The following is an 18,677-nucleotide window of genomic DNA, read 5'->3' on the forward strand; positions in this document are numbered from 1 at the left end:
GTTTCGTCAATTATTTCAATACTGATTTATTTCTGAGTCTCTTAAATGAAATGTCTCTCCTGTGATCATCAAGACATTCTTATTAAATCAACGTTATAAAAAGCTGACGGATGCTTTTATTTAGATTTTTAACACCTTCGCCTACACATTCTTTATGCTTTGAATCTACGGTTTAGATATATTTAACATTATATTTTACATTTGTTCCTCTCATGGAATGAACTGTCCGGTGTTCTTCCTCTCAGTGCTTGAAGGAACCTTCTACACACCGTGTTCAGAAAGTAGTTGAGAAGCTGGAGAAGAAGCGTCCTGTCAGCTGTTTAAATGGTTCTGATGTGAAAACACATTCAATCAACTCTAAACATGGAACCGGTCGGTTCTCCTGCTGAGCTCAGAGCATTAAAGCCGTGTGTTCAATATTTTGGTAAACCTGCTTATTCGCATTTGCTGAGAGTTCGAGTATTTTTACACCTGAGAGCTGGATACCGCCTCCGTCCTGCCGACGGCAACTACGTCCTGTTGACGCCGCGTACGTCCTGTCGACGTCAACTACGTCCTGTTGACGCCGCGTACGTCCTGCCGACGTCAACTACGTCCTGTTGACGCCGCGTACGTCCTGTCGACGTCAACTACGCTATTCCGATGTCAACTACGCCGCCTACATCCTGTCTGCGCCGATTCCATTCTGCAACAGTTTCAGAATTGGTTTACGGGCTTTCTTGTCCTCTCGTATCCTCAGATAATAACTGATCAGATGTTTTGTTTACGTTTCCTACAACAGACTTCATAAAGTCGTCGGCCAAAATGAAAGTTCAACGCTTGTTCTCTTCGTCTCTCCGCGTACTTCTTCCTCGGTTCCGACGACAGACGGTTCATCGAACGATCAGCAACAAAGACAAGAAGCATAAATCCCAAAATATCAAACTACAAATTTAAGACTTTTTAAAAAAAGTCAGTACATTCATGATCGCTGAATCTTAAGAATGAAAATAAATCCAATTCTGTGAGATGAAGAGCCATAAAATGTGACGTAAAGTTCTCATCAGCTGTGCAAAATCTCATCTCAAAACCTTTAGCAGACGTCGTAGAATCTCCGAAAGTAAAATCATTGGTATTGAGCTGAACTTCTGGTCATCGATGCGCGAGGACGCTGCGCTGCTCATAAAGTAGCAGCTAGCATACAGCGGCAGCTAGCATACAGCGGCAGCTAGCATACAGCGGCAGCTAGCATACAGCGGCAGCTAGCACACAGCGGCAGCTAGCATACAGCGGCAGCTAGCATATAGCGGCAGCTAGCATACAGCGGCAGCTAGCATACAGCGGCAGCTAGCACACAGCGGCAGCGTAGCAGAAATCAAAGGTTACATAAACAATAAAAACCGGCATAAATACGTTTTAAATGAAGTTTCATTACGTTTGAGTAGAGTTTGGTGAACGTGACTTTAAATAATGGCACGAGCAGAACTTCCCGACGTTAACACAGTACATGTTGTTGCAGGAGGCCCGCTGTCATTAGAAACCATCGTATGGAATGACCCGATCAGCAGCTTCCACCTCCGAAGCACTGAGTACTGCAGCCGGGAACGTCCCCTTTGCTTTGATGTCATCATTTCATTCAATGAGCCGTATTCAAATGTAATAAATACATCCAAATGAGTCCGTTGGGGGGGAAACATTCACTGAGCTGCTCCGAGCTGACGGAGTCTGGAAGGCCGAGCAGAAGAAGAAGAAGAAGAAGAAACGGTTGGGTTGTATTTGGTCGTGTCGTAATCCGTGTTTAGTGTTTGGCTTCTCGTGTTAAAGCAGCTTTGGTGAGGGCAAAAACAACAACTAAGAACTGAAAATCATGTCAGTTTACGTCCAAACATGGAAACATCCGAACCTCAGAGGGGGAATGTTGCAGCTCGTCCTCTGTGACCGGCTGCATGTCCAACTGTGCAAATAAATGAGCTGCTGCATGAGCATGTCACGCCAAACGTCAGCAGCTTCTCTCTCTCTCTCTCTCTGTGTGCTCAAACCTGAACTTCTTCTCTTCTTAATACTGTAGAGGAGTGCGAGTTTAGATGGCGTGTGTGATGTAGAAGATGAACTCCATGTCCATGGCCGTCTGCGGTACGCTAGCACTACCTCCGTGGATGACGGGGATCAGAGCGCCGTCCAGCTCGTTCATGTAGCGCTGAGGGAGGAGCCGACCTCCGGAGCCGGCCTGGTACTCCACCTGAGAGCAGAGCAGGAAGAAATAAACACCATTTACATTTCTATAGATGACACAAAGAAGAACAAATCATGTTGAGATGCTTTAGAAACAGGAGGTCTTATGAATCTACATTTGAGTAAATATTTAGCAGCCAAATCAAATAGTTCACAAGATATTCAACCTTTGTTTCCTTGTAATACATTTTATACTTCACAGGGTTTGTATGAAGTCAATAAAGAGGTTTATGAATATGAGATGTGAGTTCATAGATAATTACCAGACATTCGGTGCAGCTCCGGTTATCAATAAGAGATTGTTTTTACCATATCGGCCTGTGTGGAGATGCGGAGCGAGAGCGAGTTGATGCCGCTGGACGCGAGGACGGCGAGGTGAGGAGTCAGAGCGCTGCAGGCGGCCAAAGCCATCTCCTTCTGGAACACGCTGCAGGACGACAGCACCGACTCCAGGCTGCAGTCGGGAGTCTTCAGCTGGTAGAAAACCTGGAGGGACATCCAGAGACCCGGACCGTCAACTAAAACCTGGAAACACGACGTTCGTCGGGTACAAAAGACTCGCTTCCGTTAAAGTCACCTCGGTGCATCTGATGGCGCGTCCGTCCGACTCGAACTCCGTGTCCTGCTGCATCCTCACGCTGCGGACGCCGTCCAGAGGCCTCCCATCGACCCCGCTGGTTCTGCTGCAGACGAGCATCAGAGTGAGAACACGTCGCAGACAAACCCACAGCAGTGAAAACAACATTTCACTTCCTGAACACTCACTCACTCATTTTAGGGGCGAGGAGAGGCTGGAAACATGTCAATAGTTTAGTATTCATAACATGTAGAGCGTCCATGTTTTCCCCCAACATTGGTAACACTTGTGGACACTTAGAAATACGTTGGATCTATAGATTCCACTATTTTCAAATGTTTTTAAAGTTAATCATCACAGAAATCACCGAGCTGTGACTTCTGTGTGGTTGCACCTCTTCTGCTTGTGTAAACTCAAGAGAAACAAACAAAAACATCTGATGTGACAGACTGTGCAGCACAGAGTTACTCTCCGTATGTGTGCAGATTGCACAAGAGCGAGTGAGAGTTGAGCGAACGCGTCGGTACCCCGTGTTGACGGGTGAGCTCAGGTCGACCCAGCGGACGCTGACGTTCTCTCGGAGCTCCCCTCCGTTGTTCCTGCCGCACGGGATGTGGAAGTCCGTCTGCTCCCTCAGAGCGCCGCGCAGAGACTCCATGGTCTCCGGAGGGATTTGAACCATTAACCCATCTGAGGAACAAATCCCAGTTACGGTAGGTCCCAAAAACAAAGAAAGCTTTGTGGAATAAGAGCCAAGAAATCCGTGACTTTACCCTCAACAATGCTGGACTTGGCGACGAAGCCCGAGGAGGCCTTCAGGGCCCCGTTGAACACCACGAAACTGGCCCCGGTCACTGGAACAAAACACAGCACGACGTCATTGTGCTGGTCTTCTGTGTTGTGATTGGACGGAGGCTGACGGCTCTCACCTGTGCGGGTCTTCTCAGGCTTGCTGTTGGCCTGCGTCTGGTAGTTTCCCTCCTCGTTCTGGAAACACACGAGGTGAGAGTCGGCCTCCGAGCTGAACCTCGCTCCGATGCTGATCACGTGCTCGTTGGACGCGTTCACCACCTTCTGCATCTGCAACGACACGGAGACGTAGTACAGTGTAAAGTACAACATGTAGCTCTGAGACGTAGTACAGTGTAAAGTACAACATGTAGCTCTGAGACGTAGTACAGTGTAAAGTACAACATGTAGCTCTGAGACGTAGTACAGTGTAAAGTACAACATGTAGCTCTGAGACGTAGTACAGTGTAAAGTACAACATGTAGCTCTGAGGTGCAGTACAGTATAAAGTACATCATGTAGCTCTGAGACGTAGTACAGTATAAAGTACAACATGTAGCTCTGAGGTGTACTGCAGTATAAAGTACATCATGTAGCTCTGAGACGTAGTACAGTGTAAAGTACAACATGTAGCTCTGAGGTGTAGTACAGTATAAAGTACATCATGTAGCTCTGAGACGTAGTACAGTATAAAGTACAACATGTAGCTCTGAGGTGTACTGCAGTATAAAGTACAACATGTAGCTCTGAGGTGTACTGCAGTATAAAGTACAACATGTAGCTCTGAGGTGTACTGCAGTATAAAGTACATCATGTAGCTCTGAGGTGTACTGCAGTATAAAGTACATCATGTACCTCATTGAAGCTGCTCTTGGGGATGTCGATGTAGCTGTGTCCCATCTCCATGTGGATCCTCAGGCCCTCCACCACCGACAGACTGTACTGGTAGTTCCTCAGGTCCTGTGGAGAGAAAACAACGACGTAAATATTTGCATTTTGGAGCTCCATATGAAGACAATAAGGAAAGGAAACAAGGAGACTCAAAAGTGAGACTCTCTTCCTGTCGGGAGCCTGAAGCCAAAATATAAATCGAATGTTCTCGGATCAAACCAGAGTGGACGTTTTTCTGGCCGCCACGTAATTAAAAGTATGTTTCAGCGGGATGAAGAACTGACATCTGTGACTTCAGTTCATATATAATACTTCATATATTCATATTTAAGACGGAGGACAATAAAAAGACTTGTGTGTTTCATGACTTACAGCCAGTAGATTCATGATGGTGTGTCCCGTCTCTCGATACACGGAGTCACGAAAACGAACACTTGTCAGCGTGGTGGGATAAACTGCAGAAGAGAAACATGAACAACCGGTTATTAACGATAGAATGAATCATCTTCATCTGTAGATTACTCACAGTGTGGTCACTGATTTACAGACATTTCATGCAAATATGATAAAAACATTTCATTTTGTATTTATTTAAGGAATGTTGGATAAAATAACCTGAGCTACAAATAACATTTTTCATTCATTCATTTGGTGAATTTGAATTTGTTTCGGGCCAATTTCTGATAACAGAATGAAATAATAATCTATATTGAGTTGTTTTTTCTAACAATTGAACAAAAAGTTTCGCAAAAATGTAAAACAATAAAAAGAAAAAAGGATGAATGCTTAAAGATGTGTTCGCTCCTTTAACTTATCTTTATTAAGAAGATTATGTTTCGTTTCTATTACCTGAAATTAGGTTTATTATAAAATGTGACCCAACATTTAAGCCCAGAAAACAAAAACACAGACACACCCACACCCACACACACACACACACACACACACACACACACACACACACACACCGCTGTATTCAGCTCCGAGCCGCAGGAGCAGCCGGAGGGGGAAGACTTTGGCCCAGGGAACCTCCAGCTTCTGGACCAGCAGCCCGAACATGAAGGGCTGAGGAGGCAGCGCGAGTCCGTCCAGAGGCTGACAGCTGGGGGAGAAGAACAGCATCCCAGCGTGGTCCTTACTGCCCAGGAAGCTGCTGGTGAACGTCACGTTATCCAGCTCCTCCAACAACTTCCCTGTAACAGACACGACAACGACTCTGTAGCGCGCGCGTGTGTGTGTGTGTGTGTGTGTTGCAGACAGACAGGTGGGCTGCGTGCTGTTGCGTCTACCTTTCTGGGCTTCTTGGTAGATGTTGAGATAAAGTGTGAAGAGGTCTTTTGGGAGAGTTTTCTCATCCGGCAAACACTCCAACAGAAACACCAGCTCCCTCTGCCCGAGAGCCTGCAGCCCGTTAGAGCCGAAACACCAACACTGACGACCGGAGTCTGGAAGAGGGAAGAGAAGCAGAGAGTTAACCGACCGAGATCTGTGGGAGAGCAACGTAAACATGCATGACTCCTATTTCAATCGACGATCGAAGGGACGATTAACAGCTAATTGGCTGATTTATAACGATATTTAAAGCATCATAGATAACTCGTAATAACACGGGGCTCTGTGGTCTGCACCACTTTATTCTCCTTTCACACACTCCACGAGAACCTTTTTCTTCTTCCCCTCCTTCCGTTTCATCCTTCACAATAAACGCCCCAGAACATCCTGGAGAGCTCTTAAAGTAGCTCGACATAACTGGCTCACACTCATGGTGTTAAAGTATATTGAACTCACATGTCACCAGTTTGACGTTGACCAGCAGGTTGGCGTTGAGAACAAACGTCAGCGGTCGAGGTCCTCCCTCCTCTAATAGGTGCAGAATCTGGCAGGGGGCGGGGCTTTCCTCAACCAAAACATCTGGAAAGAAAAACAACACAGAGATCCAGCGTGAGTTTATCACATCTTTCTGCTAAAGTGAAGACTTTTTAATCACACATAAGAGACGTCCACAGCTTGTTCCAATGATTTGACCATCGATGTCATAATAACACCAGCGTGAGTGTTAGAAACACCTTCGACTGAATCTCTTACAGTTTACATCGGTTTCATCATTTCTTAGAGAACTCCGGTGCCTGTTTTATGAAGTCTGACAAAATGTTAAATTAGGACGTCATCATTTAATGACTACTTTCTCACATGCTGCATCGTTTTTGGCATTAATTCATTCAAAACATGCATTTCACATGGATCAAAGTAGAACATGTGAGGAGGGAGATGCCTGAACTGATCATTGCTCTACACCAAGATTATGAATTAATTTCAGTTCATTTCAAGTCAGTCTTTGAGACGTTGAACCACAGAAGCTGAACCCACCAGGAGAGGGCGCTGCGCTGCAAAATGAATCCTGATTGTTTTTCAGTTTAGTCTTGAAGAATTAAAAGACACATCGGGAACGAATCAGGATGAAATCACAGCCGACAATCTCCGTCCAAGCGGTAGTGAAAGAGGACTCGAGTCGATTTAAACATGATGTCGTTCCTACGCAGTTCTACAAACATGTGTTTTGTTTGTTTATGTAGCTTTATACTTTATACCTCACCCTAACAACAACAAACTAAATACATAAAAACTAAAGCTGTATGAAAAACTGAAACTAAACCAAAACTAGCAAACTCTGAAAACTACTGAAAACTAACCAAAACTGAAACTAAATGAAATAAAAACGAGCAAACACACTCTGAAAACTAACTAAAGTAAATTGACACGTTCCTCTAAAAGGAGGCGAACACACACACAGACCTCCCACTTCGTCCTCCCCGGTGGTGATGAGCAGAGGAGGAAGATCATCCTCGTTATCCGGCAGCAGGCTGGGAACCCTCGTCACACACGAGCCGATCCCAGAGAGCAGAGCGTAGTCCCAGGGGCCGGACACGGGGGGCCGGACCACCGCCACGCCTCCCAAAGCTTCAGAAGCTTCAGGGGCCGAGGAGCCACCGACCTCAACCTCCGAGCCGGGCTGAGAACACCAGAGGATCGGTCAGGGAGGCGTCGCTGCACGATGATTATTACTGTTCACAATATTCAAATACGTTTCATCTCGTGGTAGAAAACTCAGTGAAGCAGACAAGTGTCCTAAAAGAATGTCCATCAGTTCAAGTGAACGCTATGTTTAGAATATCACCACCTGTTTAACTTGCTGTCAGACCTTTGTGATAAACTGTTGTCTACGATCTCTCCAAAGACACCAAACTACAGTCACAGAATGTAGTTTTCTAACTAAATCTATGTTTTTGTCAATGGAGTCTGGTGCTTTGAAGACGGCCCTTTAGAGCCTCTAGTTAGTTCGGTGAAGTAAAACTGCTTCGCAGTATTTCAATATTATGGTTATTGCGTCAACGCTACTTAAAAACATCCAAACTGTCCTTTTGATCACCAGCGGAAGAACCAAACTTTCTCTAAAGAAGGTGAAAAAGTATCTAAAAAGTCCTGAAACTCTCGACTCTGGTGTTCTCCCTTCGGCCGTGTGGACCACGCGTCTTACTGTTTGGTCCGGAGAGACGGCGCCGAACTCCTGCGAGCTCCGGCGGCTCGTCACCGACAGCTTGGTCGTGTCCGCCACCTCCCCGTTGGGCAAGATGCCGTCGGCGAACCAGACGCGCTTCTGCTCCCGAGGACAACCTGACGACACAGGAAAGAAAAAGTCTTTTCAAGGGGTTCAGTTCAGGAGACAACAACAGTGAAGGTAGAGGACTATGTACAGTGTTTAAGAGCAACCATACTGTCATTGTTTGGCTGTTTGAGAACGGACACAGGCACCATGACGGTGGGCGGAGGAGAGTTAAGAGTGCCGGCGGCTCGAGCCTGCTGCAGAGGGGGGATGGTGCTGCAGTACTCAGATGGGACGTTGGGGTTTGGACTTGGACCTGCCGGACTCATCATCCGCTCCAGGGCCTGGGCTACAAGGAGAAACACGTCGTAGAGGCGTGTTAATCTTAGCACAAGTTGAACTCATCTTTAGTCTACGGCTAACTAGGTTCACTTCATTTCTTTGTCTTGAGCCTCACTCGCTGTGCGAGTCCATGCACAGACAGACGGAGTCCGGACCGAAACATTCTCAACAACTCGCGGATGGATCGTCATGAATCTCTGAGCAGACATTCATGTTCCTCAGAGGATGAATCCTGCCGACTTTTCCTCCAGCGCCACCATCAGATCCATATTTGCGCATTTGACAATTGGATAAACCGCCACGAAAGATTCCTTCATTTTTTATCCAGCACCATCGTCAGGTCGACATTTTAATTTGTCGAATACTTTATCGATGCTAATTTGCAAATGTTAGCATGCTGGGATCCCAAATTAAGAAGCTAAACATCAACTCTTAAACAGCCGGTTAGCTGCAAACATTCACATGTTCCTGTACTTGGCTTCTTTGCAACCGATAAACAGGAAGTGACCATATATGGACTGAGGAGGAGCGACGTAGAGACGCCGTGTACGTCTATGGTAGAGACCTGTCAATCAGCGTGTAGCCCCGCCCTAAAGCATCCCCTGCTTTATGGTCTGTGTGACTCTAAATGGACCATAATGTACTAAATGAACATCATGCTGTATTGAAGAAGACTTGAAACTAGAGATTGAGACATAAACTCATGTTTACAATGTTTACTGAGGGAATAAATCAAGAGAGAAGTAGAGTCATTTTCTCATAGACTTCTATACAACCAGAGGAGTCGCCCCCTGGTGGACACTAGAGAGAATGCAGCTTTAACACATGAAGCTTTGACTTCACTCTGCAGAACCAGAGGTTGCCGCCTGGTCGGGAAATGTTCTTCAGTTTTTCGTGTCTCCTATAAACTTGTATTGTTTTGTACTTAAATTGTAGTTTTTTCTGTGCAACTTTCAGTTTCTTTAATTATTTCTTTATTTGCTTTTGTTGTCATCTTTATTATGCATTGTCAACTTGGTGAATACGTTTTCCTTTATTTCTATTTGCACACTGAAGTTGCTGCGTCTATAACTCTCAGTGTGTGTGTGTGAGAGAGAATGGACGTTTTAAGGAACTTCAGCATCGACTTCACTCTTCAGAACTAGAACTTCCTGCCTGATTCTCTACCAGTATGCAGGATCCATTACAGATTCATTTGTACCACTGATACTTTAAATGAAGATGTTTCGACACCGGGAGGAAGAACACAGCGAAGACGTTACAGTGATTCAGACCCTCGTAACCCTCTGAACCCTGGCAGGACGGGAACGCAACTGTTCTTTAAACTATCGGCAAAACAACACCGTTCATCACAGCCAGAAGCTGTAAAACACGTCATTATCGTCAGAGTTTCATCTTAACGACGGCCTTTGAACAAATCGTGTGTGACGAATAATTCCGTCAGAAAACGCAACCGAAATTAAGCTTAAAATAATGATACTTCATCACGAACATTTTATTCTTCATGTCACATTTAAAGTCTCTCCTCTAATAAAGAGTTCACTTTAACCAGTGTGTAAAAACATTAAATTGTGAAACTATGAAGTCATGATTGATTCATCTGAGACCAGCAGTCATGTGACAACAAACCAGAGACACTTTGACTGAACTTCATGAAGTGAACACAGAGGAGAGGAGAGAAATTCAAATGATCAAAGAAATTCAACTTGCGGTTCTTTCTTTATACTGATTTTATGTCATAACTGTGTTATTCTGCACTAAAGACATGTTATAGTTCTCTCTACTTCCAGTCATCATGGTTCTGTTTCTATAGAGGACTTTTATTTTGAAGTGAAAATTAAGGCGCAAAAGAGAGAAAAATGTGACCGGAGCAAGAAATTGCCCCAAACGGCTTTGGGGGTTGAGAGGGTTAACGGATAAAAATAGTCCCACAGCATCACTACAAGGAGAGTCGATTCATCCTGGAAAAAGGATGACAAGGCATAAAAAAAAAGTCATCCAGGGCTTCAGGCCAAAAACTCTGTGAGGAAGAAATCCACGAGTGACCTCATTTTATATGTACCACTAATATACACAAATATTCCTCTGGACAGACTATAAAAACACCACAACAAACCAGCAAAGATACACAGAGGCAGTAAACAAACGCAGCTTACCTCTTCCTCATCTTCCTCTCTGCTAAAACTCAACCGGTCCAAATCACTGCAAGTCTGTTCCTCAGTCTGACTTTAGACACTCCCATCACAGCCGCTCCTCGCTTCACATCCTCACAGTCTACGTCTGTTGTTAGCCTGTTAGCTTCAGGCTGTGTGTGTGTGTGTGTGTGGTGAGCTTCACATGCAGCTCACCACACTGTTATGAGGGAGGGAGGGAGAGGTGACGGAGAGGAGAGCGATGGCGTCACTACCGCTCCGAGCATCCGCCAGCCGCAAAAAGTGGATCACCGCTTCCTTCTTAATTTAGACGACGACAGCGTGCGTGAGCATCACATGTCCACACACACACACACACACACACACACACACACACACACACACACACACACACACACACACACACACACACACACACACACACACACACACACAGAGACAAATGCCAGTGTCCTGCTATAACTCTCCTGCTATAACTCTCCTCCCTCTCTCCATCCATCTCCCCCTCCTCCCCGTCTCCCCCTCTCCATGCTGCAGTCTTTTAACCATAAAAAGGTCCGTCTATGAAACCAGACCACAAAAAAGAAAAACAATCTGCCTTTAAATATGTATATTTTATATGTAAATAGATGGAAAGACAGCAATTCTTCATATGAATGTTTGAATATTTAATAGCCTCCGAGCCTGAGATATTCCTCTGAGCTGCATAATGAAAACGTTACTGTGATGTTATAGTTTTCATGACAACTTCAGTCTATTTAAAGACGACTCATAGTCCTGTGAGGCAAACTATATTTACCCACCAAACAGGGACGTATTAAAGCAACTTATATTAAATATTAAAGCTGCATTAACTGTTTTTTTGGGGGCAGAAACACCAGCTTTAAACTCAACATGGAGATATTGTCTGAATCCGAAATTATTCGCCATTTTTTAACCAAGCACCATAAACTAGTGATGTTACGTGTAATGATCTGCCTGTTATACACTCTTTGGCCAACAGGAGGCTTCGTGAGCACATGAGGCCTTGAGAAAGGACCATCTTGCCATGACTGCTATGTACCATCATGCATTGCGTTGAAGGAAAAAAAATGGCAGACTGAGAACAGAGGAGAGAGCGGCACGATTGAGACAAATCCACGAGTTGTGGCACAAAAATAATACGTTTGTATTTATTTATTAATTTACAAAAATACACTTGTTGGCCCCATATGGACAATGGCAGCGTATACCGCTTCACTATTTCCATTCTTACCGTTCACAATAAAAGCCCTAGACATACGCGAGGTATCATTGTTAATCAGGGGAATATGAATCCACGACATGTTTCCATCCACGACCCAGGAAGTTCTACCGACCTTAAATAGAACTTCCTGGATCGTGAGTAGGGAGACGTGAATGAGAGTGATTTCGAGCACAACTTTTATCACATAATAAAGTTGTTTCGGCAACCGTGTCATCAAACTGTTGCAGTTCACACACGATTCCTTGACTCAGTATTCTCTCTCTTTTAGCTCCGTTTTTGGTCTCCACCACCAAAAATAAGGGAAATATCTCTTCAGCTGCTGAATGCTCCACCGTGTAAACAGATCAGTCGATAACTGTCTGTTTGATGTACGGTGGGATTTCATAGAGACATGAGGTTGATGATAGCGGTGACAGTGAAGTTGCAGCTGTAAAAACCAAAACAACGAGCTGAAAGACACTAAAGCGCTCAGTCGTGGTCTGAGCTACAGAGTCGGGTAATAATTCTTTCTGGGTTCTTTGCTTCAAACGACACCTTGTACATTACACACATACATTTAATCCATTGTTAATATAAAAACACTGATTAGCGAAGCTTCAAAGTGTCTTTAAGTATCTAACTTTTAAAAATGACTATTTCTACCTGATCTTCCACTTCATTGCTATCATTTGCACAGTTGATTAATCCTTTTATCAGCAAGCAAAAGGAAGGACGTGTTCTGTCTATTTTACAATTTAACGAGTCTTTTTAGCATGATAACATAATTTAAATCAGAATAATTCAAAAAGCCTTCTAACTAATTATTTAAACATCTCCGTCCCATTTGAGATGTTTGTCAGTAACTACGATTGTTTCTTTTGTTTCTTGGAAGTAAACAAACCTTGTGAGTGACATCTCTGTTAAAGATCCTACTGTAGTTGAATACATATCTCGTTGTATTTGCACACTTCTGCATGAGGAGCTGGTCTTTAGCTCTCGCGTCAGTAACAGATGTGTGGAAGTGAGTCTTACCTCGGTGTATCGTATCGAAGCAGACGACGCACACTCGAGCCTCCTTCTCCAGGTACTTCAGCTTACACTTCCTGTTGCAGCATACCGCACAGTAAACCTGCCACCGAGGAGACAACAACTCACTGAACATGTGTGTGTCTATCTAGTCTGTTAAGTAGCAGAACAATAACAAACAGTCCTCTCTAATGCTGCTTTAATCACTGGCCCTTAAAGGACTTAAAGCTCTCACGGCTCAGTAGAGATCTAGAGGGGAGCTAAAGAAGAAGAATTGCTGACTCAGCTCACTGCGTCCATGAATCCACGGAGCTATATTTGGTCCTCGGACGTAATCACAGTTTATTGGACTATTTCCAAAACACGCACACGAACTCGGAACTCGGAACGGAATCAGTACGGATTAACTACAGCCCGTTACATCACGACTAAATCTACTTCACGATCGTCCTGACTAGTAGTATTAAAAACAAGTATAATGTTGACAGTCACTTGATTCACTCGGCAGGTGAATCGTTACTATTGTAACTCCATCAACAGAACATTGTAGTGAAACTCTAGTAAACAATAAAATGGATTGACAGGAGTTTGTAAGCTGACTTTCGTACCTTCCCGCAGGCCCGACAGTGGTGCCTCCTCTTGGTGAAGGTGAACCTCTGGTAGCAGTTCATGCAGTTGGGAGCTTCGGCGTCGGGCACCCATGAGGGCTGCCTGCTCCCCAGCTCCTCCGCTCCGTCTCTCTTCCAGTTCACCGTCACGGCTCCGTCGGTGGGCGACCCCCCGGGGTACGGTGGGGGCTCGGAGAGTTCATCGTACCCAACGCTGTAGTCCCGACGCTCCTGAGAGGCGCACATCGGGCTCAAATCCCTGATGTTGGCGGCGTGCTCGTCTGTGAGACTTGAGGGGGAACTGTCTTCCTCGTCCTCGGGTGTGTCGAGCGTCTCAGTCTGCTGGTCTTTCTCTTCCTCCCCTGCTGGTGGAGATCTGGCGGTTTGGCAGTGTAGTTGTTTAGGTCTCGCGCCTCCATAGGAGGGCTGCTGATCGGGGGACTGGAAAGAGTTGCTGGTTAAGGAGAGTTCTGGCTCCTCTTGGCAAGGAGGTCCGCAAGAGTCCCCTGATGGAGCATCGGGGTTAGGACCTCCCTCTACAGACATGCACATTGTTCTGTCGCTCTCCGGAGAAGCCAGATCGCAGCTCCTCAGCTCCTCGCCCACAAGCCGGCCCTCCAGATCTCCATCAGACTCCGAGAGACCCAGAGTGAAATCTCCCGACATGCCGCAGTAAGAGACGCCTCTCTGCTCTGCGTCCGTGTGCGCCTGCAGGAAGGCGTCCAGCTCCTCGTCCGTGACCAGCAGCTCGGCCTGGTCGCTCTCGGGGAGGTATTCGAAGCCGAACTCGGGAGGGTCTACCGGGCTGGGTTCTGAGCGGTCTGCAGCAGCAGCAGCAGGATCCAGAGCGAGATGCTGCTGCCCCTCTGGTGACGCCCGGCCCTCCGCAGGTGACGAGTCCTCTACAGGGTCCTCTAAACGGGCCGACGTGGAGGAGTCGGCATCTGTGCACTCGGAGGCATCCGCCGCCTCGTCGAGCGGCTCTGCAGCTCGCCTCGACTCATCCTCCTCTGAGCACGCCGTGATCAACAGAGCTCCACACATGGACACAGCGATGGGGAGGCACGACAGGCCCACCGACACGCCGTCTGACTGGAAGGACTCACCTTCATCCGAGGCTTCTTGTGCGTCCGAGGTTGTTGTTTCTTTAATGCTATTAACGGGCAGAGGGGCCTCCGGCTCACAGCGGTCTGAAGAGTTAGCCGCCTCCTCACAGTTCCTCTCCTCGTTCTCGACGGACTCGGCCGTCCTCGGTGACGGTGAATCCTCTGCGGACTCGCAGCTCCTCTCCACCGCAGCAGGGAGAATGACGTCCAGCAGGCTGAGCGAGGCGGAGAATCCACCGCTCTGCTCGCGGGCGTCTAAACCGAGCAGCTCGTCATCTCCGAAGCCGTCACTTTGCTCCTCTCCGGTGACCACCGGGCTGTCGAAGTCCACGAGCAGCCCGTCCTCCTCCACCTCTTCCTCCAGTTGCTTCTCCACCACGTCCAGCTCGCTGAATGCGTCGTGGCTGTCGGCCCTGACCAGGACGGCCGAGCCGGTGTCGTTCACGAGGTCGCACACCGGCTTCAGGGCTCGGTCGGGGCAGGGAGGAGCCGGGCTCTGAGCCGCCGGCCGGCAATCCACCGAGGACAGGAGGTCCACCGCCGTGAGGGGCTGACCTTGGACTTCTTGGTCATCGTCGACGGCGCCGTGGTTTTGAGCGGCGGCGGAGCTGTCGGGACAGCTGGTGGCAGAACCATAGTGGAGAGAGTTAAGGTCGGGGGGGTTCGGTGGAACGTTGGAGGCTTCGGAGGTCAAAGAGCCCAGTGAGGAGAACGGGTACACAGACGGCTTCAGGAAAACTGATCTGCATTCATGTTCCTCTGAAATAATAAAAAGAACAAAAAGTGTTAAGCTCAGATATCAGGAAAAAATATTTAGGATTTGAATGAAATTGCAAAAATTTGACACAAAATCTTATGGATTGGACAAAAATTTAAGTTAAAAAAAACACATCACTGTCAGATAGAGCTGCAACGAGATGGATAGAAAAATAATCTGTAAAAAAATAATCAAAAAATCGGAATTGTTTCAAACAAAACAAAAAAAGCAGAAAATGCCATTTTCGGCGATTCAAATAAGTTAATTTCCTGCTTTTCTCTGTTTTATATTGAAGTGAATATCTTTAAGTAACAAAGCTGAAACAACAAGACTTTAAAGGACATGAGATGGACATTTATCGCCATTTTATAGACCAAACAATGAATCGAGAAAATAATCGTTTGATGAATCGAGAATGAAAATAATGAGTTAGTTGCAGCCCTGCTGTGTCAGCACGCTGTCTGCTGTGTTTGTGCTTTCTTTTTCGACACCCGACAGACAAAACAGTGAGTCGACTAATCAACAATGAAACTAATCGTTACTTGCGGCCCTTTTGTTGTTTCTTACCAGTATTGAGCTCAAAGTCGTCCAGCAGTTTGTCCAGATCACAAACAGCAGCCTTGAAGAAGCTGTCCATGCTGGACTAAAGCAACGGGCCCTGAACCCCCTCAATTCCTAAAGAGACACAAAAAGAGACTTATTAAAAACAACATATATCTCTACAGTCTAAGGTCTAAAGTCAAACATGATTAATTACAGTAATACCAAAGAACAATCGATATTTAAGTGGATGTGATAACTAAACAGGTGGAGGCATTTAATCTTTTTTAATCTTAATTACAGTGTTATACGTCATGTAATGTGATGAATATCACTGCAACACGTCTTTCAATATGCACAGAAGTCTATCTTTAGAGAAGCCATATCGTAAACGACACATCTTAATTGTAATTCTTAAATTAGACGTGTAATTCAAAAGATGGCAAAATAAATAAGTCAGACAACCTGAAACAAAAAGGAACGTCCACCATTATGATGCTCACACAGACCAGTTTCACAGCAAACATGTTGTGTTATGTGATCAGTAAACATAATAAGTATGTTGGCAGTAATACTAATTACTGCCAACAACAACTGAAGAAGTGACTTCTTCTGGGTAAAAAAACGGTTTATGCTTTAATCATTTATGTGTTTTACGTTTCAAACTTGCTCCTTTAATGCTGTATCATCCAAAACACGTTTCTATTGATTCCCAATTATAATGTTGAGGCCTGAGCATCATCACCACCTGCCATGTGGGGACTTTTCCTCTCCGTGTTGAACCGGAGTCACGAGGTTTAGCTTTAAACGCTACTGAGAATGAACTTCTGCCAGATTAAAACGTTAATAAATGTGTTTTTGTCGCCTCGTGAAAGGAAAACTATGTTGTCTCAAATGTCCTAATCTGTATTTCTGTGCATCAACACAAGATTTTGATCATATGACTCTTTTCTTTTCCTGCGATTATTGAAATTAAAAAGTGATTGTGATTGTTCCACACTGAATACACAGAAACCAGCTGATATGAACTCTAAAACCGTGTTAATAAAGACACAAAGGACACTTAAAAAGCTCTAAAACTGTAGAGACGCTTCCTTTCCTAACACACTGGTGTCTAAACATAGTTAGGAATGAGGAAGCCAGTCTCACTAAACACACATCACACGATTAATCGTCACAGTAAAAATATGCACTTCCATAAATGTGGCGTAACGAGTTCTGAACAACAGTCATCTGGTATTTCTCTAACAATTAAATATATTTATTCTAAGTTCTTATCAAACTTTTATGTAATGTTATACTTACTTAAGTATTTCTTGGGAGAAGAAGCTGTGTTATGGCCAGTAGTAAAAGAAGTACTCTTATCTTGTACTTGTAAAGGCAGCAGTACAAAGTGAAACTACTTTATTGTATCCTGGTTAGCCTGGTTTAACCTCCACAATGTATTATATCGTTTGAGCTCATCAAAATACAATATGTACCTCTGAGATGTAGCACAGTAAAGTACAATATGTGCCTCTGAGAAGTAGTATAAAGTACAATATTTACCTCCGAGATGTAGTAGAGTAAAAAGTACAATATTTACCTCTGAGATGTAGTACAGTAAAAAGTACAATATAGATGTAGTGGAGGAGATGTATAAAGCAGCATGAAATAGACATGTTGAAGTAAAGTACATTGAACGATTACTTCACTCCACCACTGGTGAACTGGTAGATATATTTACAGACGAAGTACAAACAAATCTCAGATGAGGTCACAGAATCTGCCGGTAACATATATTGTCGTAACACCGATGGCAACCGGTGTCAGGCTGATTATCAATGCAACTTAAAAACTCAAGTTAAGACAATTTAACGCTGTCAGTTAAAGACCTTTAGACGTTAATTCCAACAATTTAATAAGAACCCACTTTCAGCAACAGGATTAGCAAAACAAGCTAACTTACACAACTAGCATTTCAGTGAGCTAACGGCTAACGTTAGCATTAGCTACTGTAACACTTCACCACAACAAACACTTAGCTTGGATGCTAATTATAGGGCTGATTGTAAGCTAACGTTAACGGTTAACATCTGCTATCAATATCAAAACACCCTGTTGTTGTAAGTGACGTGATTACAGCAGGTGTAGCTAAAGTTAGCATGTTGGCGATGTTGTTATTGAAGGCGTTAGCTGGCTAATCTAACTAGCTGGCTAATGTAGCTAACAGCTAGCTAACTGTGTCGTTACCCGGTTTTATTCTTTGACTAATACATTCCTTACCAGTACTGGTTTTTATTCCATAACTCCGAAGTCACATTCCGGTTCAAAACGGGAACAAACGTGGCCCGTGTCGTCTTCTCATTCTTCCGTAACAAGGCAGATAAAGTTGTGTGTGAGAGAGAGAGAGAAGCTAACTAGCTAGTTGGATTAGTGTGTTTTTTTATTGGAGATGTGTGTGAATTCTCCACTCAGGCGGCCATCTTGAAACTGACTGTCGCGAGGTCACAGGATCTGGAAAGCCAAACTGACATTTATTTATTTTATTAATTTATTCATTAGGAGTTATAGTTCATGTAAGTGGTTCTCATTTACACTCAATGGACACTTTATCATTTACACTTACTTTAAAAGTTATTTATTCAGCACTGTGGAATGTAACACGAAGTACATTAACTTAAGCTCCTGTACTTATTATGACATTCTTCTCACACACAAACTGAAAGTAGTAGTTCTGTAATGTTAATGTTTGTTTTTACTGTTATAATGCCATTTATTTGCTTTGTTTCTCTTTTCATTGCTTTACTGTTTATGGTTTTACCATGTAAAGTGCATATGAGTACTTTTTAAAGTGCTACACAAAATGTAT

The 18,677-nt window shown here is 44.7% G+C and overlaps 1 protein-coding gene across 2 annotated transcripts; it reads right to left on the reverse strand.

Moving 5' to 3' along the window:
• Window positions 1-777: 777 nt before the first annotated feature.
• zfyve16 (zinc finger, FYVE domain containing 16) lies at window positions 778-18,226 on the reverse strand. 2 transcript variants are annotated; one of them, XM_079289805.1, is made up of 18 exons: window positions 18,092-18,226; window positions 15,854-15,961; window positions 13,424-15,288; window positions 12,822-12,918; window positions 8,242-8,418; window positions 8,004-8,140; window positions 7,262-7,478; window positions 6,257-6,379; window positions 5,758-5,913; window positions 5,437-5,661; window positions 4,841-4,923; window positions 4,433-4,537; window positions 3,718-3,868; window positions 3,562-3,642; window positions 3,316-3,478; window positions 2,789-2,894; window positions 2,521-2,697; window positions 778-2,218 (listed from the first exon to the last, which is right to left on the reverse strand). In XM_079289805.1, exons 2-18 carry the CDS (start codon window positions 15,921-15,923, stop codon window positions 2,060-2,062), a joined length of 4,092 nt encoding a protein of 1,363 aa, XP_079145931.1. In that variant the 5' UTR covers window positions 15,924-15,961; window positions 18,092-18,226; the 3' UTR covers window positions 778-2,059. The 2 variants fall into 2 exon arrangements, with proteins under 2 accessions (XP_079145931.1, XP_079145932.1); XM_079289806.1 differs by lacking the exon at window positions 8,242-8,418.
• Window positions 18,227-18,677: the final 451 nt, after the last annotated feature.

The sequence above is a fragment of the Melanostigma gelatinosum genome, assembly GCF_949748355.1.
Source record: "Melanostigma gelatinosum genome assembly, chromosome: 18".
Lineage (NCBI taxonomy): Eukaryota > Metazoa > Chordata > Actinopteri > Perciformes > Zoarcidae > Melanostigma > Melanostigma gelatinosum.